Here is a 21,963-nt window from a genome sequence, read left to right as displayed (position 1 = left end):
ACGTTTGTGTATTAAAGGCATTTTTCGCCCAACTATTTCTGCAAATGTTTTACACAATTGCTATAACAGCTTCAACGCCTTTAACATTTCAATCGTATATTTAAAGTTTAGAGCCCTCTCAATTATTTTGAATCTAAATTTTGAGGTCTGGTATGGTCATCTATAAAATTTAGAGATATTAATCGTTAAAAACATATGTTGGCAAGCGTGATAATACCAAGGTGTCAATTAAAAAAACAGAGAAAGTATTATAGAGAATTAGAGATAACCTTAACAATATAAAATTCTATTATTTATATTAAAAAAAAAATCTACTATTTTTGTTAATTTTTAATTGCAACAAAAGAATATTTTACGTCTCACAAATAATTATCTTTGTTGCAACCAAAAGTTAATGGAGGTAATATGATAGGATGAATCAAATTACTCCAGATCATCATAAGTCTATCTTATAAGTAATTACCAAGTAAGACACTTGGCACAATTTTGTGAAAAAACTTCCTCTGAAGTGCTATATATATATATATATATATAACCTACATCTTTAGGAGTATTCAATTACACACTTCCTTTTGACCGTGTTTTATGATTTATACATTATGAAAAATATTAACAAATCGCTTGACCGGGGTATATATAATAATCTCTCCTAAACTCACAACCTTTTCTTTTCTCCGAAATTTTATTAATAATAATTGTACAACTTTGGGTCTGCCATTATTCATTGATTGTTCATTTTATAACATTTAATTAGAATATTAAACAACATGTATCTAATTAACCCACTGTATCCAATAAAAATGCTTACAATCAGTTAGCTTATATTTATATTACAAACATTAGTATCATAATGAATACGCTAATATTAGTATAAGTTTTGGATGGAGATGAAATATTATATGGATACTTTTAACCTTAAGAGAGATACAAATACAATACAGTCCTTAATTGATTTTTAACGTTATGCACTTAATGGATATGCACCTAATGTAGAGCCGATTATTTCGGAAAGTTGTTGGCCAGTATGCTCGATTCGTTTCTTTGGAAACTGAAAAAAAGAATATTTCTACAATAATGGAGTTGAATGGCTTAAGTCAAGCGTGCTATATTTGATGTTAGGCTAGCTTATGTATGCATGCAATAGTTTTTGTTAAAGGATTATGTGTTGTACTTAGTGGGCTAATGTTAGTCGTGTATATTTAGATTATGGACCGCGAGTTTATGTTTTTTGAAGTAATACATCAATACAAAGCAAGCAAGCAAGCAAGCAAAATCATTTCTTGACATTTGCACACACTAGAAATAACAAATATTCGTGTCAAAGCACAAACAGGTCCAAGTCTACACAATCAAGCTCATGCAAATTCAAATCCACTCAAGTCATGAGTCAATAATCAGTGTTTGTACGAGTCCTTTGGGTAAATGCTACTTGCATGTCTCAGGCAAATCATTAAGGCAATTATCAATTTATCATCAACAATTTTCAACGTGTCCACCCTACTACAACAATCAGCAATACAATCAGGCGCACTTTGACTTGGATGCATTATCGTTCTTCTCTTCATCATCTTATCTGATTTCCTTGCTATACGAATACATGATTAAGAACCTTTCTATATGAATTTATACCCTTTCTATTTGATTTAATTTAAAAACTATTTTACTTTAGCAAAAATAAGTTCACTCTTCACTAAAGTAAAAATACATTCAAATTTTTTTTAATAATAAAACTACCTTCATTTCTATAAAATGCCCCATAACGTCAGATAAGATGGGTAAAAACATTAAACTTCTATTTTAAATGGTTATGTCGGGGCGTTTATTGGCAAGATCCTAATATAACTTCATTTCTGCAAATATATTTCGATCAAATAGAGTAATACTATAAAAATAAGGTAAAACCCACCCACCAAAAAAAAAAAAAAAAAAAAAAAAAAAAAAAAACCAAGCCCAAACCCAAACCCTTTGGCTCTTCCTTCATCTGGTCTCTCTCTCCCAACCAAAACCGCCGCAGCAACCACCATCACTCTACTTCCCAACACCACCAACTTTTTCTTCCTCTCTCCTCCCTCTACTTTCACTCTCCTCAACAATGAGCAGCTGGAAAACCTTAATCCTTCGAATCGGCGAAAAATGCCCAGAATACGGCGGAACCCTAGATTTCAAAGAACACATCGATTCTTGTTACGGCATTCTCTGGCGCGAATTAGACCAACAAGAAGACCAACAAATTCTCTACTACCTTCTTCAATGCGCCGAACAATTACCCCACAAATCCCCCTTTTACGCCACTTTAATCGGGCTGTTAAACCTAGAGAAGGAAGAACTCGGCAAATTGGTTGTTGATACTACACATTCGAACTTACAAGAAGCAATTCAATCTGAGAATTGTGATAGGATTCGTGTTTTGCTGCGATTTATTACTGTTTTGATGTGTAGTAAGGTTCTTCAGCCGGGTGCTTTGGTGGTTGTGTTTGAGACGCTGCTTTCGTCGGCCGCTACGATTATTGATGAGGAAAAAGGAAACCCGGCTTGGCAAGCGCGTGCCGATTTCTATATTAGTTGTGTATTGTCTTGTCTTCCGTGGGGAGGGGCTGAGTTGATGGAGCAAGTGCCGGAGGAGATTGATCGGGTTTTGGTTGGGATTCAAGCTTACTTGAGTATTAGGAGACATGTTATGGATGCTGGGTTTTCGATTTTTGTGGATAATAGCAAAGATCAGAGAGCAAATGATAAGGTATAATATAATTGTGTTTTGTTTTGTTGGTTTAATCTGTCATGTTTTATTACATTCATTCAATTTAATTGCACAATATTGTTATATTATCAAGGATTGTGGTGTTTTATAGGATATGTTATTGATTAGCTTTAGGAATTTCCATAATTTTATTTGTTGGGAAGGTATGGATGAAGGGTATTGCAGAAGGGGAGGGTAAGGGAATCAGGGAGATAAATGGACAATGAAATTTGAGCATGAGGGTACTTATTATAAGATGTGAGCTAACCTTTAGAAGCGACGTGAATTTCCAATCTTCGGAGTAAGCCTAAAAAAGTGCATAGTCAGCTAACCACCATCACTTATGGTTTAGTGGAATAGCATGAGTAGTTTGGGGGCAAAGTCCCTATGCCGGTCCTCTGACATGAGTTTAGGATGATTTGTTTCGGTTATTAAACATTCTGCTCCAACTAAATGTTTGGATATATTTCCTGGATGTGGATGCCAATTATCATATACAATGTACTTAGTTGATAGCTGATTTTGGCCATTGACCCTTATTATCCAAGTCTCTGTGTCGGGAGGGCTTTATATCCACATTGCCACCAATAACCTTCTTCGAATAGACAATAGATCTTTTGCTGGTCACTGAAGATCATAGGTTACATCTTTTTAACCTTTTTTCCAAAGTATTTTTTTATTTATTTATAAAAATGTATAAACCTTGACTTTCAACTTTTCAAGCTACTAAGCTGTGAGGCTTTCATCATATTATTTGAATTTTATTGGAAATTAAGACCGCAAGATGGTTTTAATTCAATCCTGTAGTGTTATCAAAAAAAAAAAAAAAAAAAAAAAAAAAATTCAATCCTGTGGTTACTGCAGCTGAGGAAATCTAATACTGTAGGTCCGTAGCAGTTCTAACATAGAAGCCTCATTGTGCCTGTTTAGACCCACCAGAGTTTAAATAATTACCGTACCAGATGGTGCATTTTTTTGGTAATTATGAACCTCTGTTTACTACTGCATATCACTTTATACTGCTATCACTTCCCCTGCTATGCTCTCAAACTTGATCAGCCACCTATTTCCTGGAAGGTTTTCAACACTTAGATGACTATTGTAGTTACTCTTTTACATCAGCCTTTTCATCTTTGGAATCGAAGCCCTCGGTGTCTTTCAAATTCTCAATCGCCCTTCTTTGTCAGTGGTTCTGCCTCACTGCTTCTAACAAATTTTAAACGATAAACCACAACTGTTACAAAAGTTCAGGACTTGGGAGTTGGGAGCTGCTAGTACTACATATTCATTGTCCAATATCAACCTCTCTATTTCTCATTCATTGCATTTGCCTTGAAAGTCTGATAATATCAGTTCTAACTCGGGCCCTAAGAGATCCATCCTTTCCCTACTCATCCTCCTCTACTTGAAAAACCTCCCCTAGACCCCACTTTTCTTCTTTCTGAAGTCTAAACGTAGTTGCATGATTCCTTTATCTCCCTATGAATCATGAACCAAAAGAAGTCAATTTATACGTGAATTTGTTAAATTTTTGCCTAATTTAGCAATAAACTTCTGTTGATCATATTTTAGAACAACTAAGTTTAGCTTAATAAGAAAATTCTTCTCTCCTCTCCAATGGAAGAATTGGATGTTGATATAGCTCTTTGTACCGTCCAAACCAGGTTTGTTGTGGTACATACAATTAAGGACAAAGTTACTAAACATCTACCTCTCCGTTTTTCAAAGTGACACACTAGCTTTCGTGCGGAGTTTTAGGAGAAATGTATAGAGTCTATAGGTAGGTCGATTTGTTCATTCAATCAAAGCCTTAATCCCATAAGTGGGGTCGGATACATGAACCAAAAGTGATTATTTCGTGTATTCATCGACAAAACTCTTTCTCCTCCATCCCTTACAGAGTGTATACACTATGTATAGAGTATTAGAGTGTATAGGTAGGGTGATTTGTTGAAGAATTAAATATTAGATTGTGAGATGAGAGAGATACGAGTAGTAAAGAAGGTAGAAATGAGGACCACGAGGAGAGGGAAGTAATTTAAAATGTAGTAGTGGGGACCAAAGGAGAGAAATATTAATTAAAATGGCAGAATGTTTCCAAAAAGGAGAAATATGTCACTTAAAACAGGAGGTTTAAGGGAAGTGTGTCACTCAACTTGTCTTCCAATTGTCTAGTTCTACAATCTTAACTTCACCTACCATTTCTTGTGATCACCTCTGCCATGAAGGCTAGTACAACCCTTCTCAAAGGAATTCAGCTTGAAACTTTAAGAGTTATAATGTCAATCTCTTGTTAAGACACATTTAATCTATTTATAGGAATTGAAGAAAAATGTAATTATGTTAGAAATAAAAGAGATTCCTTTGTTTATTTAGTTATCATGGAAGAAAATGAAGGGAATTTAATGTTTAAAATTTCATTCTATCCCAATTCCTCCTTCCACCAAATTTGGTGGGTAAAAAGTGAGGTTTTTATGTAATCTTCTCTTATTGTTTCTTCAATTTTTAAAAACCAAACACTATAAAGCTATTTGTTTTCCTTTTATTACTTTAATTTCTTTTCCATTTATCCCAAATAAAATTCAAAGAATAAGTTGCTTGTCTGTCTATTTACAGCTCCATTATAGAATATGCGTATGACATGTACTTTGATTTGGCCACTGGGCATAATGAACATGGTTCTGTACACAACCTAATTTACGAGGAATAAGAGATCATGCTCTTAAATGTTTAAGTCTCTTCTTATCTTTTAGCCCCTAGAATCAGCTACAAGTGACAGTTGATCATGACAATTCTTTTAAGTAATTTTTGAGTCTATTAAGCTGAAAGTCATACCTAGGAAGTTTGAAAGAGAATTTTAATGCAGTTAGAAATCCATTCCCCTTGTGTATATCAGGCTTTGCCCCTCCCTCTGAAATAAGTATATGAGGCAATAAAACTTTATGATACAATCCATTCCCCTTGTGTATATCAGGCTTTGCCCCTCCCTCTTTGAAATAAGTATATGAGGCAATAGAACTTTATGATACGTTTCATAGACTATGTATATCCTTTTAGCTAATCTATTATTGTCAGGATGCTATTGAGATGAACTTGGCTTGGATTATGGCATTCCAAACGAGATAAAATTTCATGAATTAATTTTGAGTTTGAGGGCTTAAGTTCTGTAATTTTTCTCTTTATGCTAGTTGCCCAATGCCTCTTTGTGGTGAAGTATCTTTATCTGTTTTCCCTCCTTGTGTAAAAGACGAAGGCATTTTATGGCTTTTCTGGATATATTTCCTTGGTAAAAAGTATGAATAATAAATAATAGTAAATTGTCTTCCTGGATTATCATCTTTCTTTCTCCCTCTTGTATATATCATTGTCAATTTAATTTTCCAATAAATAATGTCATGCTAGTTAGTTTCCTTTTGAATTGAGGGCATATCAGAAATAGGCTCTTTGTAGCTATTTACACTTGTTTGTTGATTCCATTCCCTTTATATTGCCTTGGGATGGGGGCATTTGGCCTTATTAGAGCCTGAGTGCTATTTGGATGATTGGTAAAGTTTTGGTGGCGTAGACTGCATACTGACTGACTGTGTGTAAAACGTAAAAGGACCAGATTGCAAATTAATGGAGTATTGAAAATTTTGCATAAAATAGTGAACTAGCTATCGACTGACATAAACATATTTACTAATTCTAACAAAAAGATGGCATAATGTTTCCCTTGTATAGAAAAGACCGTCTCATCCAGCTTTATCGTTTACTTTGCTATTAAAATGAGAATTCTGCGAATCACACGTACGGAAAACTATATAATGTTAATTTTGCTGTTCCTCAAATTTATTTGCTTGAATATTTTTTTTTTCCAGGATTTTTTGGAAGATTTATGGAGTCGAATCCAAGATGCATCCAACAATGGGTGGAAACTCGAAAGTATTCCACGGCCCTACCTCTCTTTTGAAGCTCAGCTTGTAGCTGGAAAGTCTCATGATTTTGGTCCCATTAATTGCCCTGAGCAGCCAAGATTGCCGGCTACTGCTTCCAGTGTCAGCTATGGTAGACAGAAGCATGATGCCGATCTAAAATACCCGCAAAGAATTCGCAAGCTGAATATATTCCCTCAAAATAAACTGGAGGATTTGGCACCTATAGATCAGTTCATTATGGAAGAGTATCTGTTAGACATTTTGCTGTTCCTGAATGGTTGTCGGAAGGAATGTGCTGCTTATATGGCTGGCCTTCCTGTACCCTTTCGTTATGAGTACCTCATGGCAGAGACTGTCTTCTCACAGCTCCTTTTACTTCCTCAACCACGATTTAAACCAATATATTATGCTCTGGTTATCATGGATCTTTGTAAGGCTCTGCCTGGAGCATTCCCTGCAGTTGTAGCTGGTGCAGTACGTGCTCTTTTTGACAAGATTGCTGAACTGGATATGGAATGCCGAACAAGACTCATTCTTTGGTTCTCACATCATCTATCTAATTTTCAATTCATTTGGCCCTGGGAAGAATGGGCCTACGTCTTGGAGCTTCCAAAGTGGGCTCCTCAACGTGTATTCGTTCAGGAGGTTCTGGAAAGAGAAGTTCGATTGTCTTACTTGGAGAAAATAAAGCAAAGTATTGAAAATGCCCCTGGCCTAGAAGAGTTGCTTCCTCCAAAGGGTGGTCCAAACTTCAGATACAATGCAGAAAATGGCAGAAACAAACCTGAGTGGCTTGCATTGTCTGAAGACCTTAATGGCATGGTTAGAGGTAGGCAAACTGCAAGGGAAATCATATCATGGATAGATGAAAATGTGGTTCCTGTGCATGGATTGGAAGTCACGCTTCAAGTAGTAATTCAAACTTTATTGAATATTGGATCAAAGAGTTTTACTCACTTAATGACTGTCTTGGAGCGATATGGCCAAGTCATTGCTAAGGTATGCCCAGATGAGGACAGGCAAGTAATGCTAATTAGTGAAGTGAGTACCTTCTGGAAAAATAGCACTCAGATGAATGCCATAGCCATCGATCGTATGATGGGCTATCGCCTGATTTCCAATTTGGCTATCGTGAGATGGGTCTTCTCTCCTGAGAATATGGATCAGTTCCATACATCAGATCGGCATTGGGAGATTCTCAGAAACGCTGTAAGTAAAACCTACAATCGTATTTGTGACCTAAGAAAAGAGATCTTCTCACTGAAGAAGCGTCTTCAATCAGCAGAAGAAGCTACTGCAAATGCTAAAGCAGAAGTAGAGGCAGCTGAGTCAAAACTCACACTTATGAATGGGGAACCTGTTGTTGGTGGCAATCCTATCAAGTTGAAACGCCTAATATCTTCTTCTGAGAAGGCAAAAGAAGAAGAGGTGTCTTTACGTGAATCCTTGGAAGCAAAAGAAGCTCTGCTCTTTCGTGCCCTTGGTGAAAATGAGGCCTTGTTCCTCTCCTTGTATAAGAACTTCTCTGTCGTCTTGCTTGATCGCCTTCCTGAGGACTCTCCAATCGGAACATCTCGCCTGCTCTCTAGTCAGACTGACTTGATGACTCTGGATTCTGATGAGCCAGCAGGAATGGATGTAGACCAAGAGAAAGGATTAAACAGTGTGTCTAACGGGGATAAAGGAAGCGCTGCTTACAATTTAAGTGAAACAGATCAATGGGGTTTATCAACACTGGGATATGTCAAGGCAATCACCAGACAATATGCTTCTGAGATCTGGCCACACGTTGAGAAGATAGACGAAGAGATTCTGAGAGGAAATGTGCACCCTCTTTTCAGGAAAGCAGTGTATTGTGGTCTAGGTCGAATAACTGATGAACAATGATTGCGGTATTTATTAATCAGGAAAACAGCTTATTAGGGTCTAGATAGGTTAACTGATGAGCATTGTTCACAATCCGCAAGTTATGTATGGAAAACATTTTAGTTGTAAATTAGGAATATTTGAAGTTTTTACCTCATAATTGTTGTCTTGATTTTGTTCCAAGATTATGTGATTGTATCTTGTTTGAACTTACTGTAGTTTTTAAATTTATTTTTGCTTTTGTTACATGTTTTTTTATTATTATTATTTTTTAAAAACTATACTTAGTACGGAGTATTAATTTTAGTAAATTAAATTAGGTCATAACCTTATTGTGGGGCACTAAAAGACAACAAAGTGAAATTTCTGCTTTAGTGAACTTCAAACGTGAAATTCACCGGAGTTTAGCATCAATCTAAATCTGTCCTATCACTAGGACAAATGTTGTTGCTCGATTAAAAGAACAAACTACGAAGTATGTCACTATGTGGTTGTTGCTTCTTTAGTTGACCCGTATAATGATGCTAAGATGATTTGATTTCTTTTGCTAAAGATTCTTCTAAGCCAATATATATTGTATACAAGTCAATCATGCTTGGTAAGAAAAAACTACCATTCTTGGTAGCATAAAAAATTAATCCAAAAAATTTCCATATTTTATACATGCACTTGGATGTATCTAGACGCATAACTAGATGCACCACTATTGTCTTTTTACATTTTATTTGGGTATTATTTTTTTTAAAAAAACATCTCTAGGTGCAGCTATAAGAATTTTAACAACAATTTTACTTTTTTTTCTTTAACCTATAGCTTGTATAGCGTACAACTTTATATTTTTTTTTGGAACGAAGTAGCAAAGGGATAATTAGCAAAAGAAGTTAAGCATTAGAATTTAGAAGTTTTTGAATCACGGGAATCATTTGGAACCATTAAATGTTATACATGTGTTGGTGATTAGAAAACATGGATTATAACCTTCAATTTTGGAGAATGTTCAACCTTTTGGACTAAAAAAAGAAAGAGCGAGGACGAGATGCTTCTTATAAATAACACAAGAAGACCTTAGGATGCCACTTGGATGATTAAAGTCATCCACTTTGCCTCTTAACTATTAAAATAACTAGTATAGTGATTGTATATGGTTCAAAATAACGAGAAAATATAACCTAGTAAAAAAAAAAAAAAAAAAATTACACTAGAATCATCTCCCACTACACTTGAGTTTTTGACCTTAGGTCCTGAAATCTTCAAAAAATGGTTTGATTTCATGTATTATAGCTTTCAACTATAGTCTTTGGAGAAAATTTTCATGCCCAAGCAAGGTTTGGCATTCTAGTGTACTAGGGAGGCCTATTCGGTGCTTGGAACCATTTATTTCATGTCTTAGCTTACCCCTCGTAATATTGTCTTAAGATGCCTTGGCCATGTCATGCCTAGCTTTGACTTGGTCTTGCTTCTTGCTCATCATTCTCCTCATCAACAATGTCGCTAAGGCAAGCCAAACGTTACCCTCTATATTAATTTTTTTTTGTTTATATATATAGATGAGTTGTCAAGTTGTATATGCTATATAATGGATAATCTTGTACAACATGTCATTAAATGCATATAAGAAAATATTTTGAGATAAAAGGTAATCCTTTGATGAATAGACACTTTAGACTCTTGTATTTTAGATCCAATAGTGTTCTTCAAGTTAAAGACCAAATATCCTCACAAAACCCTTATTGTAATTTGTAACTGTACCCCATGAAACTCTATTACGTGGCTTTCAAGTTAAATCTGGATTAGATCGCCAAATGTTTCTCCATACCATATCTAAAACATCAAGTACTTCGCGTTAAAAACCCAATTAAGCTACTCTAACTACATTGACTAAATCCACTAAATACCTTCAAAAGTTATTTACAAACGACCCTATATGAGAAAATATGTTCAGGCGACAAATTATAGGTCATGTAAAGAGAGTAGATAGCGTTTTAGTAAGAAAAATATATTTTTCTAATTCAGATGACGATTAAATCTTAACAAATAATTTTGAATATTTTATGACCTAATAATGAGAAAATGAGATAGAATTCTAGAATAGCATATGATGTTTACCATACTTACATACCAATAATATTTCCCTTTTAAAAAAAATGAAAAAGGAATAAGAAAAAAAAGATAAAGAGTATCTAATTATACAAGCCGTAGGATGAATCAAACAAAATCCAACCATTTGATTAACTTGGAAAGTTGAATCTGAACCGTCCAAAAATTACAAAAAATTCAATTTCAAAACCTCTGAAACTGAGAGGGAGAGAGCCAGAAAGCAAAGCCCCTCTCTCATTCTCCTCCTTCTCCTTCAAATCCCCTTTTCTTCTCACTTCTTTCACTTTCTCTCTCCTCAAATTCCCTCCTTTTTTTCTTCTCTCCTCAGCTTAAAGATCGCACCTTTATCCAATTTCATCACTCGAACATTCTTGGGTAAATTCTCGATTTTTGTCCAGCTTTGAAAGGATTGTAATTTGTGTGATTTTATTCGAGTTTGTTTGGTGATTTTCTGGGGTTTTTCTTGGAATTTCGATCAAAAAGGTGGTGAATTTGGTGTTTTTTCAAGGGTAGTTTACGGAAATTAAGCTCGGATTTTGATTTCGTTGTGTAATTTTAAGGTTTAGTGTTTTTTGAATTTTTTGGTTTTCCCTAAAATTGGAGAACGAAATTGATTGATTGGGGTCAATGGAGGAGAGAGATGAAGGCGGGAATTCGCTTCCGAAATCGAGTATGGCTACTGATATACCGGCGAAGAAGCTCGCTAGGCAGCTTGATTTCACCTCCATTAGTGGCGCGTCTCAGCCACCTACCACCTCAGTAGTTCAGCCTCCTTCTACGCCATCAGCGCAGCCTCCATTGCCTCAGCCGCCTTCGCAGCAGCTGATGATTACGCCTTCGCAGCAGCCACCTGCTCAAACGCCACCTCTCCCTTCAATGCGAGTGGTGTAAGAGTTCCAAATTTCCAAATATTTTCCCTCCTTTTTTAAAGTTTTGATTCAAGTGTTTTTTTGGGATTTTTTTTTTACTTTCTGTTTTGAATTAGGAACCACAATCTTTCATATTTTTGTAAATGATCTTATTATCTTGTGTGATTTGCAGTTGCATTGTTTGATTAGGCTTTAGTTGTTGATGTTCTGAATTTGGGTTTTTGAATTTGATCAAATGAATTTTGAAATTGGGAACTTTTATCAGTCTATATTACTTCTGAATGTCACATTGCAATAAATTTATTGTTCCTTTGCGATTTTTGAAGTTAAACTCGACTGCTATATTTCGAAATTCATGTATGTAGAGGGTTGATCGAAGAAAAAATATTATAAATTCATGGTTTATTATTTATTCGTCAAATCAATGGACTCTATATTTGCTCTAAGTAGTATATTTAATACAAGATTGCTCATTTATATAGGATCAATTCAATTTCCTCATTTTTTTTGAATCCTCGTTGCAATTTAATTTTTTCTTTTCCGGCTTGTTTTTGGACTCATTTATTACTAGGTTTTCCTTTTCATGGTTGCTGTGTTACCTAATATCATCAATGTCATTGGATACCTAAACTGATCTGTTGTCGAGTGGTTTTAGAAATGGACATTGTTTTGTTCTGTATAAGGGGTCATTGCTTTACATAGACATGGCCTACCCTACCTGTTGCCGGAATTAGGTTACCTGTGATGACATGTGCAGAGCCTCCACCTTTACATTGCTTAAGTCATTTTGATGTTAAAGTTACTAATTTACTATAACATGATTTTGAGTTAAGAGTTAATTTGAAATGAATTTATGTTGTGTATATATTATTGCATACATGTTTGAATGCTTGTGTTCTTAACAGTTTATAACACACCACTTAAATAGTTATATTATATTGCTGATTGATGTAATATATTTTTCTCCAGAAAGCCAGAATCCCCTAAGGCACGATCACGGCCTACTGTTGAAACCAAAGATGGTACTCCAAAGAGGCAGAAGCAGTGTAATTGTAAACATTCACGATGCTTGAAGTTGTAAGTTCATCATTTCCTCTTTTGGGTTGCACGGCAAGTTCCTGTAACTTTTGGCACTATTTCACCATGACATTTCAATGTGTGCACTTGCTTTATTACTAAGGTGTCTTGTACCCTAAAAGCATCGTCTAGGTGAAAAATGTGAAATAAAATTGTATCTTCAACTTCAGTGTAGCTTAAGAATCACTTATCTAAGATTGCTTCACACTTTATGAACTTTTGGGTGTGTTATTTTGAATATTCTTAGCTAAAGATACAGCATTTCTCTGTGAAATCTATACAAGTCTTTCATATATACAGCATTTCTCTGTGAAATCTGTACAAGTCTTTCATACAATCATCTATTCCTTGCACGTGCTGTCTTGTATAACAGTAAAGAGGCTAGTGCCTCCACAAATCCCCCACCCCCCCCCCCCCTTTTTTGAGAAAAGGTCCTCACCAGGATGCTACTCTCCATTTCTAAAATACATTATATAACTTTTTGCTCACTCGCTGACTTTTTTTTTGCTTGATCATATTTGTTCTAGTGCTTCCTTATCTCCACTTAAGGCTTGATTAATGTGCATACTCTATGATGATAAACATCTTGCATAAGGTACTTATATTCCAAAAACATTTAATATTCCAGCCTGAGCCGTAGAAAATAATAAAATCAAGGCCGTTCCCTAATTATAGCAAATCCTACTTTGTTTTTTTCACGCATAAGCTTTGCATTTGAATAATTTCATCGTGGTAGTAATCTTATATTTCTAAAAAGGCTTCTAGGTTAACCAAAGTAAGAGAGGTTTATCACGTGCTACCATCCACATTTCCAATTGGTCTTTAACTCAATATGTCATTACCAACTACTTTATTGCATAAGGGCTTATATTCTCTACAGCCTCAACCTGGAAATGGACAGTGAAAAGAATCTTATTTGCAAATAGTGGTAAATACCCCCTCCGTCCCTATTTTTATGCCCTGTTTTCCTTGTTAGAATGTTCTTAAATATATGTCCACTCCATCTATTGTCATATGTTCCCACCACTAAACTCTCTCATTAACTGCATATTATCCCACTACCCCAATGGGCCGTACTATATTACTTATAGAGATAAATGAATCATATAATTGTGAAATAAGAGAATGAGCAATGAAATAGAAGTTGTGATACAGTTCGCAGTGACCAAACTATTTCCCATCCTTTGAAAGACTTTATAGTTGATTTGAGTTTAGATTTTGAGCCGGTGCTTGTTAAACTTCGCAGACAATTGATGTATATTAGATCAAAGGTGACTAAGAATAACCTGTTGATTGATCCCAAAAGTTATATTACACCTCCACTGGCTCCACGACTCTACCAGACCTTATCTTCCCTAGGGTAAGTCGTAGGAGCTTCTTGTAATGGCATTACGGTAACATTATAATTCTTATAACCCTATCCAAAAAAAGACTTAAGACTTGTATGAATTTATACACTCCATCTAGAATTAGTTAACTCACTATCCCGAACCCTTTAAGGATAAGACACAAATTAAAAAAAATTCAATTATTAAAACTATTATTTCAGAAAGGTGACTCCTTTTTCTCGACTCCTAAAATTTTCCAATACTATATGTGACTTTTAATTCCAGATGGAAGGAGTATTTAATTAGTTACTTGACTGCTTTTCTTGAGGAAGTTTAATCGAGTCTTTCACAGTTTACTTAGCACAACTTATACCCTTCTCTTCTCTTTTTTTTTTCCCCCTTTTTTTGGGGATGAGACTGGGATGGGAAGGTTACAGGGATGATTTGGGTGATATAAATGTTGGAATATCTATGGAGGTTCTATGCTGTGCCTGTCATTGGTTACAGAAGTAAGGTTGATCACCTGCCTCAGCTGCATCATCAAAGTTTAATATCTGTTAGACTGTATTTCTGACAGAGCCTATTGGGATTTACAAATAACATAGAACAAGGTCAAGAGGCCTTAGAGCTTGTTATGCTGACTTTTATTCATCAAACAGTATGCCGTTGTGGCATATATAATAGACAGGTCAACAGTTGAATGGGCATGAATGCTTGTGCTAGATTGTGATCTAAACTGAAGATATTATTTATGTATTTATTATACTCCAATCTTTATCATAAAATGTGTCAATCTTCAGGAAAGATAAAAATAAGAGAAGATACCATCTATTGTTTTAATCTTTTGCTAATTTCCTAACGTAAGTGTTTCCTTTTATCCTAATGAAGAAACTTTAACACCTTTGCAAAAATCTCTTAAAAGGGTTGGGCAACTTTACATTGTGGAGGAAGTAGATCTAGAGTAATAAATAAGCGACCAATAATTGTTTTAATCTTTTGCTAATCTCCTTACATAAATGTTTCCTTTTTGTTCTTTATGACTTGAAAACATCTCTTAAAAGAAGTTGGGCAGCTTTACGCCGTGGGGAAGTAAATCTAATTATCTAAAGCAATAAATGAGTGCATTTCTATACATGAGCAGTTACTACATACTCCCTCCGTTTTTTTGTTTTTCTATCTTTCAAATTTATCCACTTTTAGACAATATGACCACCACTTTTTATCTCACATTAGTTACATACACTTGAAAATTTCAAATTTAACCATTTCTGTACAAACCTTAATTTTGGTGAAAATGCTAATGAGTAAATTAGAAGAAGAAAAAAAACTCGGAGGGAGTATATGCTAGGTTGTGTATATACTATAGACCAAATTTACTGCTCCTCCATTTGTACTGCACAAACTGTTTTCTGTATATCTCGACTTTTCTCTTTATATTACCAATTTTATTGAATTTAAAGCTCATAGTCAAATTTTTGTAAGCCTTCTGTTCTTGTGAGATTATCGTGCTAGATTTGTGGCTTTTAAGCTCGTGTCTGTGAAAATGTCAATTCTGGGACTTACATGTGTTGTGCAGGTATTGTGAGTGCTTTGCTTCTGGAGTTTACTGTGATGGGTGTAACTGTAATAATTGCTGTAACAATGTCGAGAATGAGGCTGCTCGAAGAGATGCTGTTGAAGCTACTTTAGAACGTAACCCAAATGCATTTCGACCAAAAATTGCAAGCAGTCCACATGGCATTAGAGACCGCAGGGTATGTTTCTTTTTTGTATTGATATTCAGTTATTCACCTCTCTCCTAGATAATTGAATATTGGAAGTTATGGAATCTTCCGTCATTCCATCTCAGTATCAGTGTATACTTTGTCTGAAAATCTGAATCCTAAGAAATAAGTATACTGATATCTTCACAGGCTTTATAAAATTTTTAGCAATATGCCTTGGTATTGGGTGCATCAACTCTTAATTGGTAAATGATACTATGATGCATATTAAGAAGATTTCAGCTCTTGTAGCATCCATAAAATCCCATGTACTATTGTGACATAACCTATAACCTTAGAAAATCTGTTCCAACTTAACCGGAAAAATGTTCAATAATGTGCTTTGCAATATAAGCTAGAAACACAAATTAATATGTTCAGACATTTAATTACTTTACTTTGTTACATATATCTGAAATACTCAATAATGACTGTTTTACCACTATGGAATTGGATGTACTTTTGTTGTTTTCTTGCAAGGTTAAGTTGCCTTTGCAGTTATCTTTATACTTGCCTATGAAATTTAAATATGTCGACTAATCAACTATAATGCTACAAATGAATCTTTCCGTCTGGAGGTACTTCTGTTACTAGTCGTTATATCTGTATACTAAATGATGAAAGTGGTTGTAATCATGATCCATTACTTGATGGTTTCAATTCATTTTCTGCAAAGCTAACTACTTTATATCTATGGAAGTTTGAGATTGTAGCTATTGTAAGTGATTATTCATAGACAAAATAATATTTTGGCATTACTTTCGCTACTAGGTTGTTTTAGTAAGCATATGCTTACTTCATATGGCTGTCGTTCATACAGGAAGATGCTGGAGATGTTGTGGTGGCGAAGCACAACAAGGGATGCCATTGCAAAAAGTCAGGGTGTCTGAAGAAATACTGCGAATGCTTTCAAGCTAACATTCTATGCTCTGAAAACTGCAAATGTATTGATTGCAAAAATTTTGAAGGAAGTGAAGAGCGGCAGGCTCTTTTCCATGGAGAACATGCAAATAACTTAACTTACATGCAGCAGGCAGCCAATGCTGCTATTACTGGAGCTATTGGATCATCTGGTTTTACTTCTACACCCAATTCCAGGAAACGAAAGGGCCAGGACCTCTTATTTGGACCAGCATCTAAAGATCCGTCTCTTTCAAGAGTTGGGCAATTTCAGCAGGTAATTCAGTCATCACTCATCAGTCACAATGTCGCAATATACAAATTTCAAATTGCTAATTCATGTAAATGCATCTGTTTTGTTACCAGAAAGCTCATTTACTTGCATAATTGCTTGATCTTCTAATTATGGATATTTTCATTCAACATGATCTAAACTTTCCAGTGCACTTCCCGGGTTATATATATGTATTCACAATTGACATGACTTCTTAATCAGGCAAACCATGTCAAAACATCAGGACCGTCTGCAGTATCTTTAAGCCCTGCTTCTCGAGCTGCTAATTCTGTTTCACTAGGTGCTTCAAAGTTTACATACAGGTAACTCCTTGTTACTGTTGAAACTCAGAAATAATGCATCAAGAATATCTTCTTTGAGGCATGAGTATGTATATTTTAACTGAAATAGGTTTCAAACTAATTTTTGAATCTCGATAATAGGTCTCTCTTAGCCGACATCATCCAACCACAAGATGTGAAGGAGCTTTGCTCAGTTTTGGTAGTTTTATCTGAAGAGGCTGCCAAAACAATTGCAGGTAAACATTTTATTCAACTATGAAGAACTGTTATCTGGAATGGACATATTTCCTGGCATCCGTGCCTGGATAGATAGTTGCACATCTCTGGGACCTTTCAAGAAAATTCTCTATGCCTTTTGGTATTCAATCAATCAATCAATCAAAGCCTTAATCCCATAAGTGAGTATTGATAAACTTTAATTCCGCAAAAAATTCTTAATCACCTTATGGTGTCAAAACTTATGGGTAGCATATCTCTGGGGATCTTTCAAGAAAATGGGATTTTGGTTTGACCGTTTGATAGATATTAGTGTGTCCAACTCATCTTGTTGAGGTTTCTCCGTAAATATTGATGTGCTTGATTGTTTAGCTGTTTGTTTGCTCATTTATGTGTTGTATCATCAACCTTGGTATGCATTTGCAATTTTTAGTGGCGTATCTCTAGAATTAGAGGTAGCTAGTTCACACATGCCACATTTTCCAGTAGATGCTACCAACATCAACATTTTCCAGTAGATGCCACCAATGTAGAAAAGATAAGTTGCTGGTGGTTGGAACTTGGAAAAGTCCTCAACCCTTTTAATAATTAGTCATACTTCCTCCGTTCTCTTTTAGTTGCAACATTTTGACTTTCACGCTTGCCAATGCATAATTTCAACTCATTATATCTCTAATATAGATAGGTAAAAAATAAAAATATTTGATACTGTAAATCGAGATGAATCTAACAAGATCCTACATGACTAAATTTTGCCCACCAATTAAATCTAAAAAGGTGGTCAAATGAAACAACATGAATAGTGCAAATTTCTAAATGTTGTAGCTAAAACCAAACGGATGAAGTATTTAGGTACTATGTCACACAACTGATACAAGTAAAGAATCTACCGTCATACATTGCCATTCTCTTAGCACCACAAGCTTCATCTATGTAATGGCTAAGATATGCAAGGTGGGATGGGGTGGGGTGATATAATAAAGGTGAATTTTGGTATTGCTCTCATTGTTATCTATGAAAGTGCAACTCGTAAGTCTATAGCATCTCTGTCATTTTTACATACAGGCTTTTAGAATTGGTGCAATTTGACATCAGAGTACAGGAATAATAGTTTAATTTTATTTTTTTTATTTATTTTTATTTTAATTTTATTATTATTATTTTTTAATCTCTAAATCTGGAAGTGATGTTCTTTCTTTAACAATTTGTGCCATTGATCTTTCAAGAATGCCTCTTATGAGGTTAACTTTATCATAAACAAATGTTTATTATATGTATCTTTGTTTGTTATAAATAGTCCTTCAGTGTTTAATGACTCTAATAATGTCCGATGGTATTAAATTGTGCTTAGATTGTATTATCTTAATTCCAACAACAAATTCTATTTTGGTACCTTGGGCCTTGGTAATACCATCTAAGCACAATATAATACCAACGAACATTCTTAGTGTTATTGATAGAGTATTTCTCGGTGACTGAACATCTCACTAAAGGAGATGTGCTTCTTGCTACCTGTCAAGTTGTCTTCCCGTCATTAGCTTTTATAGAGGAGATTAGTCTTACTTATGCTGGAAACCTGGACATGATCTTTTTAATTTATTCTACTTAAAGTACTAATATATTTCATAGTTATGTTGTGTAAAGAAGTTATTTATATTCAAGCAAAATTGATGCTGATTTTCTTACAACTATTGCTGCCACTGTGACTTACTCATTACCACCTTAATTTGCCTTTATAATGATTTTTTTTTTCCTTTTGTGGCTGAAGTATAAATAAATTGTTTTAATGATTTTGGTGCAAAAATACTTTTGAACATAATGCTGAAGACTTAGATTACAACAGTTAAAATTTGAATTTTTGCTCTGTTGAGATATAATGTTTTTGTGCCTTCAATCTGAGAGATGATTATATGTTTCTTTCTTACAGAATCTAATAAAGCTAACGAAAAGCGGGCAGATGATGGAGGAGAAAATCAACAGGCATCAACTCAGGACAGATTTCAGAGTCAAGATGATTCAGATGTGAAAACCGTACCTGATGGTTCTGTCAGTGGTAATCAAACTGATCGAATAGTCCCTGACGATTCTAATTTAGATGGGAATGATCAACCGAAATCCAGGCCAATGTCTCCTTTGACACTAGCTTTGAGGTGTGATGAGCAAGATACAATGTTCATGGCTGCGGGTTCTCCGAGTAGGTTAGGCAACCATGTCCATGCGTCATCTTCACAATGTTCAGAGCAGAGCACTTCAGAGGTGTATGCCGAGCAAGAGAGAATCGTTATGACGAAGTTTAGAGATTCCCTCAACAGCCTTATTACATTTGGAGAGCTAAGAGGTGAGTGTGTCATTTCTGTCAAAATTAGTAGTTTAAAATCTTGCGATTGCAGTATCATTATTTCTTTGAGGGTTTCATAAATTCGATCTCACGGTTCAATATCCAATTGAATTTGATAAATATAAAGCTATGAATATTGCTTGTAATCAATTTTGCATGAAGTTTCATATCATTTCAATCAGGTTTAGTGGTCTAAAATCTGTAGTAACCCTGTGAGAATTTCATTATACCTTTAAGCATTTTTTGTGTATTGAGCAAATTTGAGCTTAGGGTTCATTTTTAAAATTAATCTTGCAACCTTTGTGTTCACTACTCAATTTCATAAATCTGTAGATCTTTTATCCTAAGCTTTGTGAACAATGCTAGTATTCTGATTTGCATATAATATATGTGTATGAGACTGATTTTACTAGTGAAATGATCATCTTATTGGGTCAGACTTCTTTTTTTCCCTCTCTTTTTCCTCACCTTTCGCCCTCCTTTTCTGCTGATCCATATAGGCAGTCAATCGAAATAAAATATTCTTTACCCTTCTGGTATGGGGAATGATAGCCTGAGGGGTCTTTTATTTGTGAGAACCATTATTTGCTTGGCAATTTCATGAAACAAATGCTTGATATCATGTAGTAAGTCTTCCTTTCATAGATTGAAGTAGAATCCAAGTTTCAAAATTCTCTGTTATTTATACAACTAGACTAATTAGCTAGATTGCCATACAAGAATGAAACCATATATTACAATAGTGTAAAATGGAATAATGGAGACATACAATGATTAAAATAATATAAACAGGGTCATCTTATGCCTATATTTTTGCCCACACCCTAAACATTCATATGGTGTTGCTTTAACCTGTGTTTTTCAATTTGTAACAAAGATCGTCCTTTCTGTAGGCTATACTCGTTATAAGACCTAGGAAGGTGAAGGTGTAAGTTTATTACTTTAATGAGAGAAAAGGGTTTTGGGGGGGGGGGGGGATGTTATTGGAGGTTGTGGTGGTGGAGAAAACTAAGAAGGAAAGAAAAGCTACTTGTAGTATATAAAGCACGCCTATTTCTTGAGGCTCCTACATAAAAATAGGTCTAGGTGATGCTGCTTACATCGTTTATATCAATGTGTTTCCCTCTTATTTCTTTAATTGGCAAAGCTTAGTTTTAACACTAATCTACCTACCTAATTGGCCAAAACAATTAGATCCATAGAGTATGCTCCTTTCCTTCTCACACGATGGTCTTTATGAAAATTGCTAGTTTAAGAAGGTATCTTTTAGTACAATTATCATTTATTTGCTTTTGACAATTTTTTGTTTCTCTGTACAGAGACAAAACTTTCTTCCTTAGCTAGATCGAATTATACAAGCTTTCAAGAAACCGGCAATGGCACTGCCAAATTGAGAACTGATGGTCAGAATCAGCAAGATCATAACAATGGTGTAGCTAAACCTGTCATTACAGCACCAATCAAGACTCCTGCAATGATTGCAGCTACCATTACTGCTATTCCGTCCAATAATCATATCAGCCAAAATCCTCCTCTGACTGAAAATGGTGATGTAAAGCCAAGCATCTAAAAGGACTATAATTATATACATAAACGAATTGGAGATTGCACTGACAAGCCCAAGCTGCTGTGCTGATACAAGATGGTGATGATGTTTGTAGTCATTTCACTGTCAGAATCTCCCTAATTTAAACAACTGACAAATGTCATTGTAGTTCAAGATTAAAATTTCCAAAGGATGTAAAATTGATAATTTGTGTACAGGCACTAGTATCTTGTATTGGTAGATGCTAGTGTTTTTTTTCCGGTCATTTAGTTTAGCCTAAGATGGAGCAGATTTTTTTTTACTTTGTGCTCTTTATAAGAATTTGCTGTTATGTATAACAAGCAGCCAATCATTATACAATAGCATTGTACATGGGATATCTGCTTACCTTCCTTTCACTATAAAGGTGAAATAGTAGTTGATTTTTCCATTACAATTTCAATAAGCTTATGCAGTGAAAGTTTTATCATGAGCGCGGTCTTTATCCACTGTGTAAGTATTACTACTTATTTTTTCTCCTAATAGGTTGAGAAAACACACATTTGAGAGCAAAGACCCCCCAAAACCGAAGGCAAGCTTTGTTATACCACTCGTGATTTCCTTAGTTATGAGTGTGCAGTTAGTTTTGAGTTAAATCTGTGCTGTTTGGTAATGTTGCCAACATTAACTGTCGATACTCAATATTGAGAAACTGAACATGAAGGAAAATGCTGAAAAAGGGATGGTCATCTAA

The 21,963-nt window shown here is 34.9% G+C and overlaps 2 protein-coding genes across 2 annotated transcripts; both read left to right on the top strand.

The window, feature by feature from the left end:
• Nucleotides 1-1,900: 1,900 nt before the first annotated feature.
• On the top strand, nt 1,901-8,733 carry LOC110707754 (nuclear cap-binding protein subunit 1-like). Its single transcript, XM_021885797.1, has 2 exons — nt 1,901-2,737; nt 6,598-8,733. The coding sequence occupies exons 1-2, from the start codon at nt 2,093-2,095 to the stop codon at nt 8,539-8,541; spliced, it is 2,589 nt and encodes an 862-aa protein (XP_021741489.1). The 5' UTR covers nt 1,901-2,092; the 3' UTR covers nt 8,542-8,733.
• Nucleotides 8,734-10,483: 1,750 nt separating this feature from the next.
• LOC110707753 (protein tesmin/TSO1-like CXC 5) lies at nt 10,484-21,672 on the top strand. Its single transcript, XM_021885796.1, has 8 exons — nt 10,484-11,504; nt 12,456-12,563; nt 15,468-15,645; nt 16,475-16,831; nt 17,051-17,151; nt 17,272-17,366; nt 19,274-19,684; nt 21,004-21,672. Exons 1-8 carry the CDS (start codon nt 11,245-11,247, stop codon nt 21,252-21,254), a joined length of 1,761 nt encoding a protein of 586 aa, XP_021741488.1. The 5' UTR covers nt 10,484-11,244; the 3' UTR covers nt 21,255-21,672.
• Nucleotides 21,673-21,963: the final 291 nt, after the last annotated feature.

The sequence above is a fragment of the Chenopodium quinoa genome, unplaced genomic scaffold (assembly GCF_001683475.1).
Source record: "Chenopodium quinoa cultivar QQ74 unplaced genomic scaffold, ASM168347v1, whole genome shotgun sequence".
In the NCBI taxonomy this organism is placed as follows: Eukaryota; Viridiplantae; Streptophyta; class Magnoliopsida; order Caryophyllales; family Amaranthaceae; genus Chenopodium; species Chenopodium quinoa.
Note: the sequence above shows the minus strand (reverse complement) of the source record. Positions and strands in the feature narration are given on the sequence as shown.

Bases quoted from the DNA above. Each gene is read 5' to 3' on its own strand.
- LOC110707754 (XM_021885797.1), top strand. From the start codon at position 2,093: ATGAGCAGCTGGAAAACCTTAATCCTTCGAATCGGCGAAAAATGCCCA. The intron at 2,738-6,597 runs GTATAATATAAT...TTTTTTTTCCAG, and splicing joins ATCAGAGAGCAAATGATAAG to GATTTTTTGGAAGATTTATG.
- LOC110707753 (XM_021885796.1), top strand. From the start codon at position 11,245: ATGGAGGAGAGAGATGAAGGCGGGAATTCGCTTCCGAAATCGAGTATG. The intron at 11,505-12,455 runs GTAAGAGTTCCA...ATTTTTCTCCAG, and splicing joins CTCCCTTCAATGCGAGTGGT to AAAGCCAGAATCCCCTAAGG. The intron at 17,152-17,271 runs GTAACTCCTTGT...TCTCGATAATAG, and splicing joins GCTTCAAAGTTTACATACAG to GTCTCTCTTAGCCGACATCA.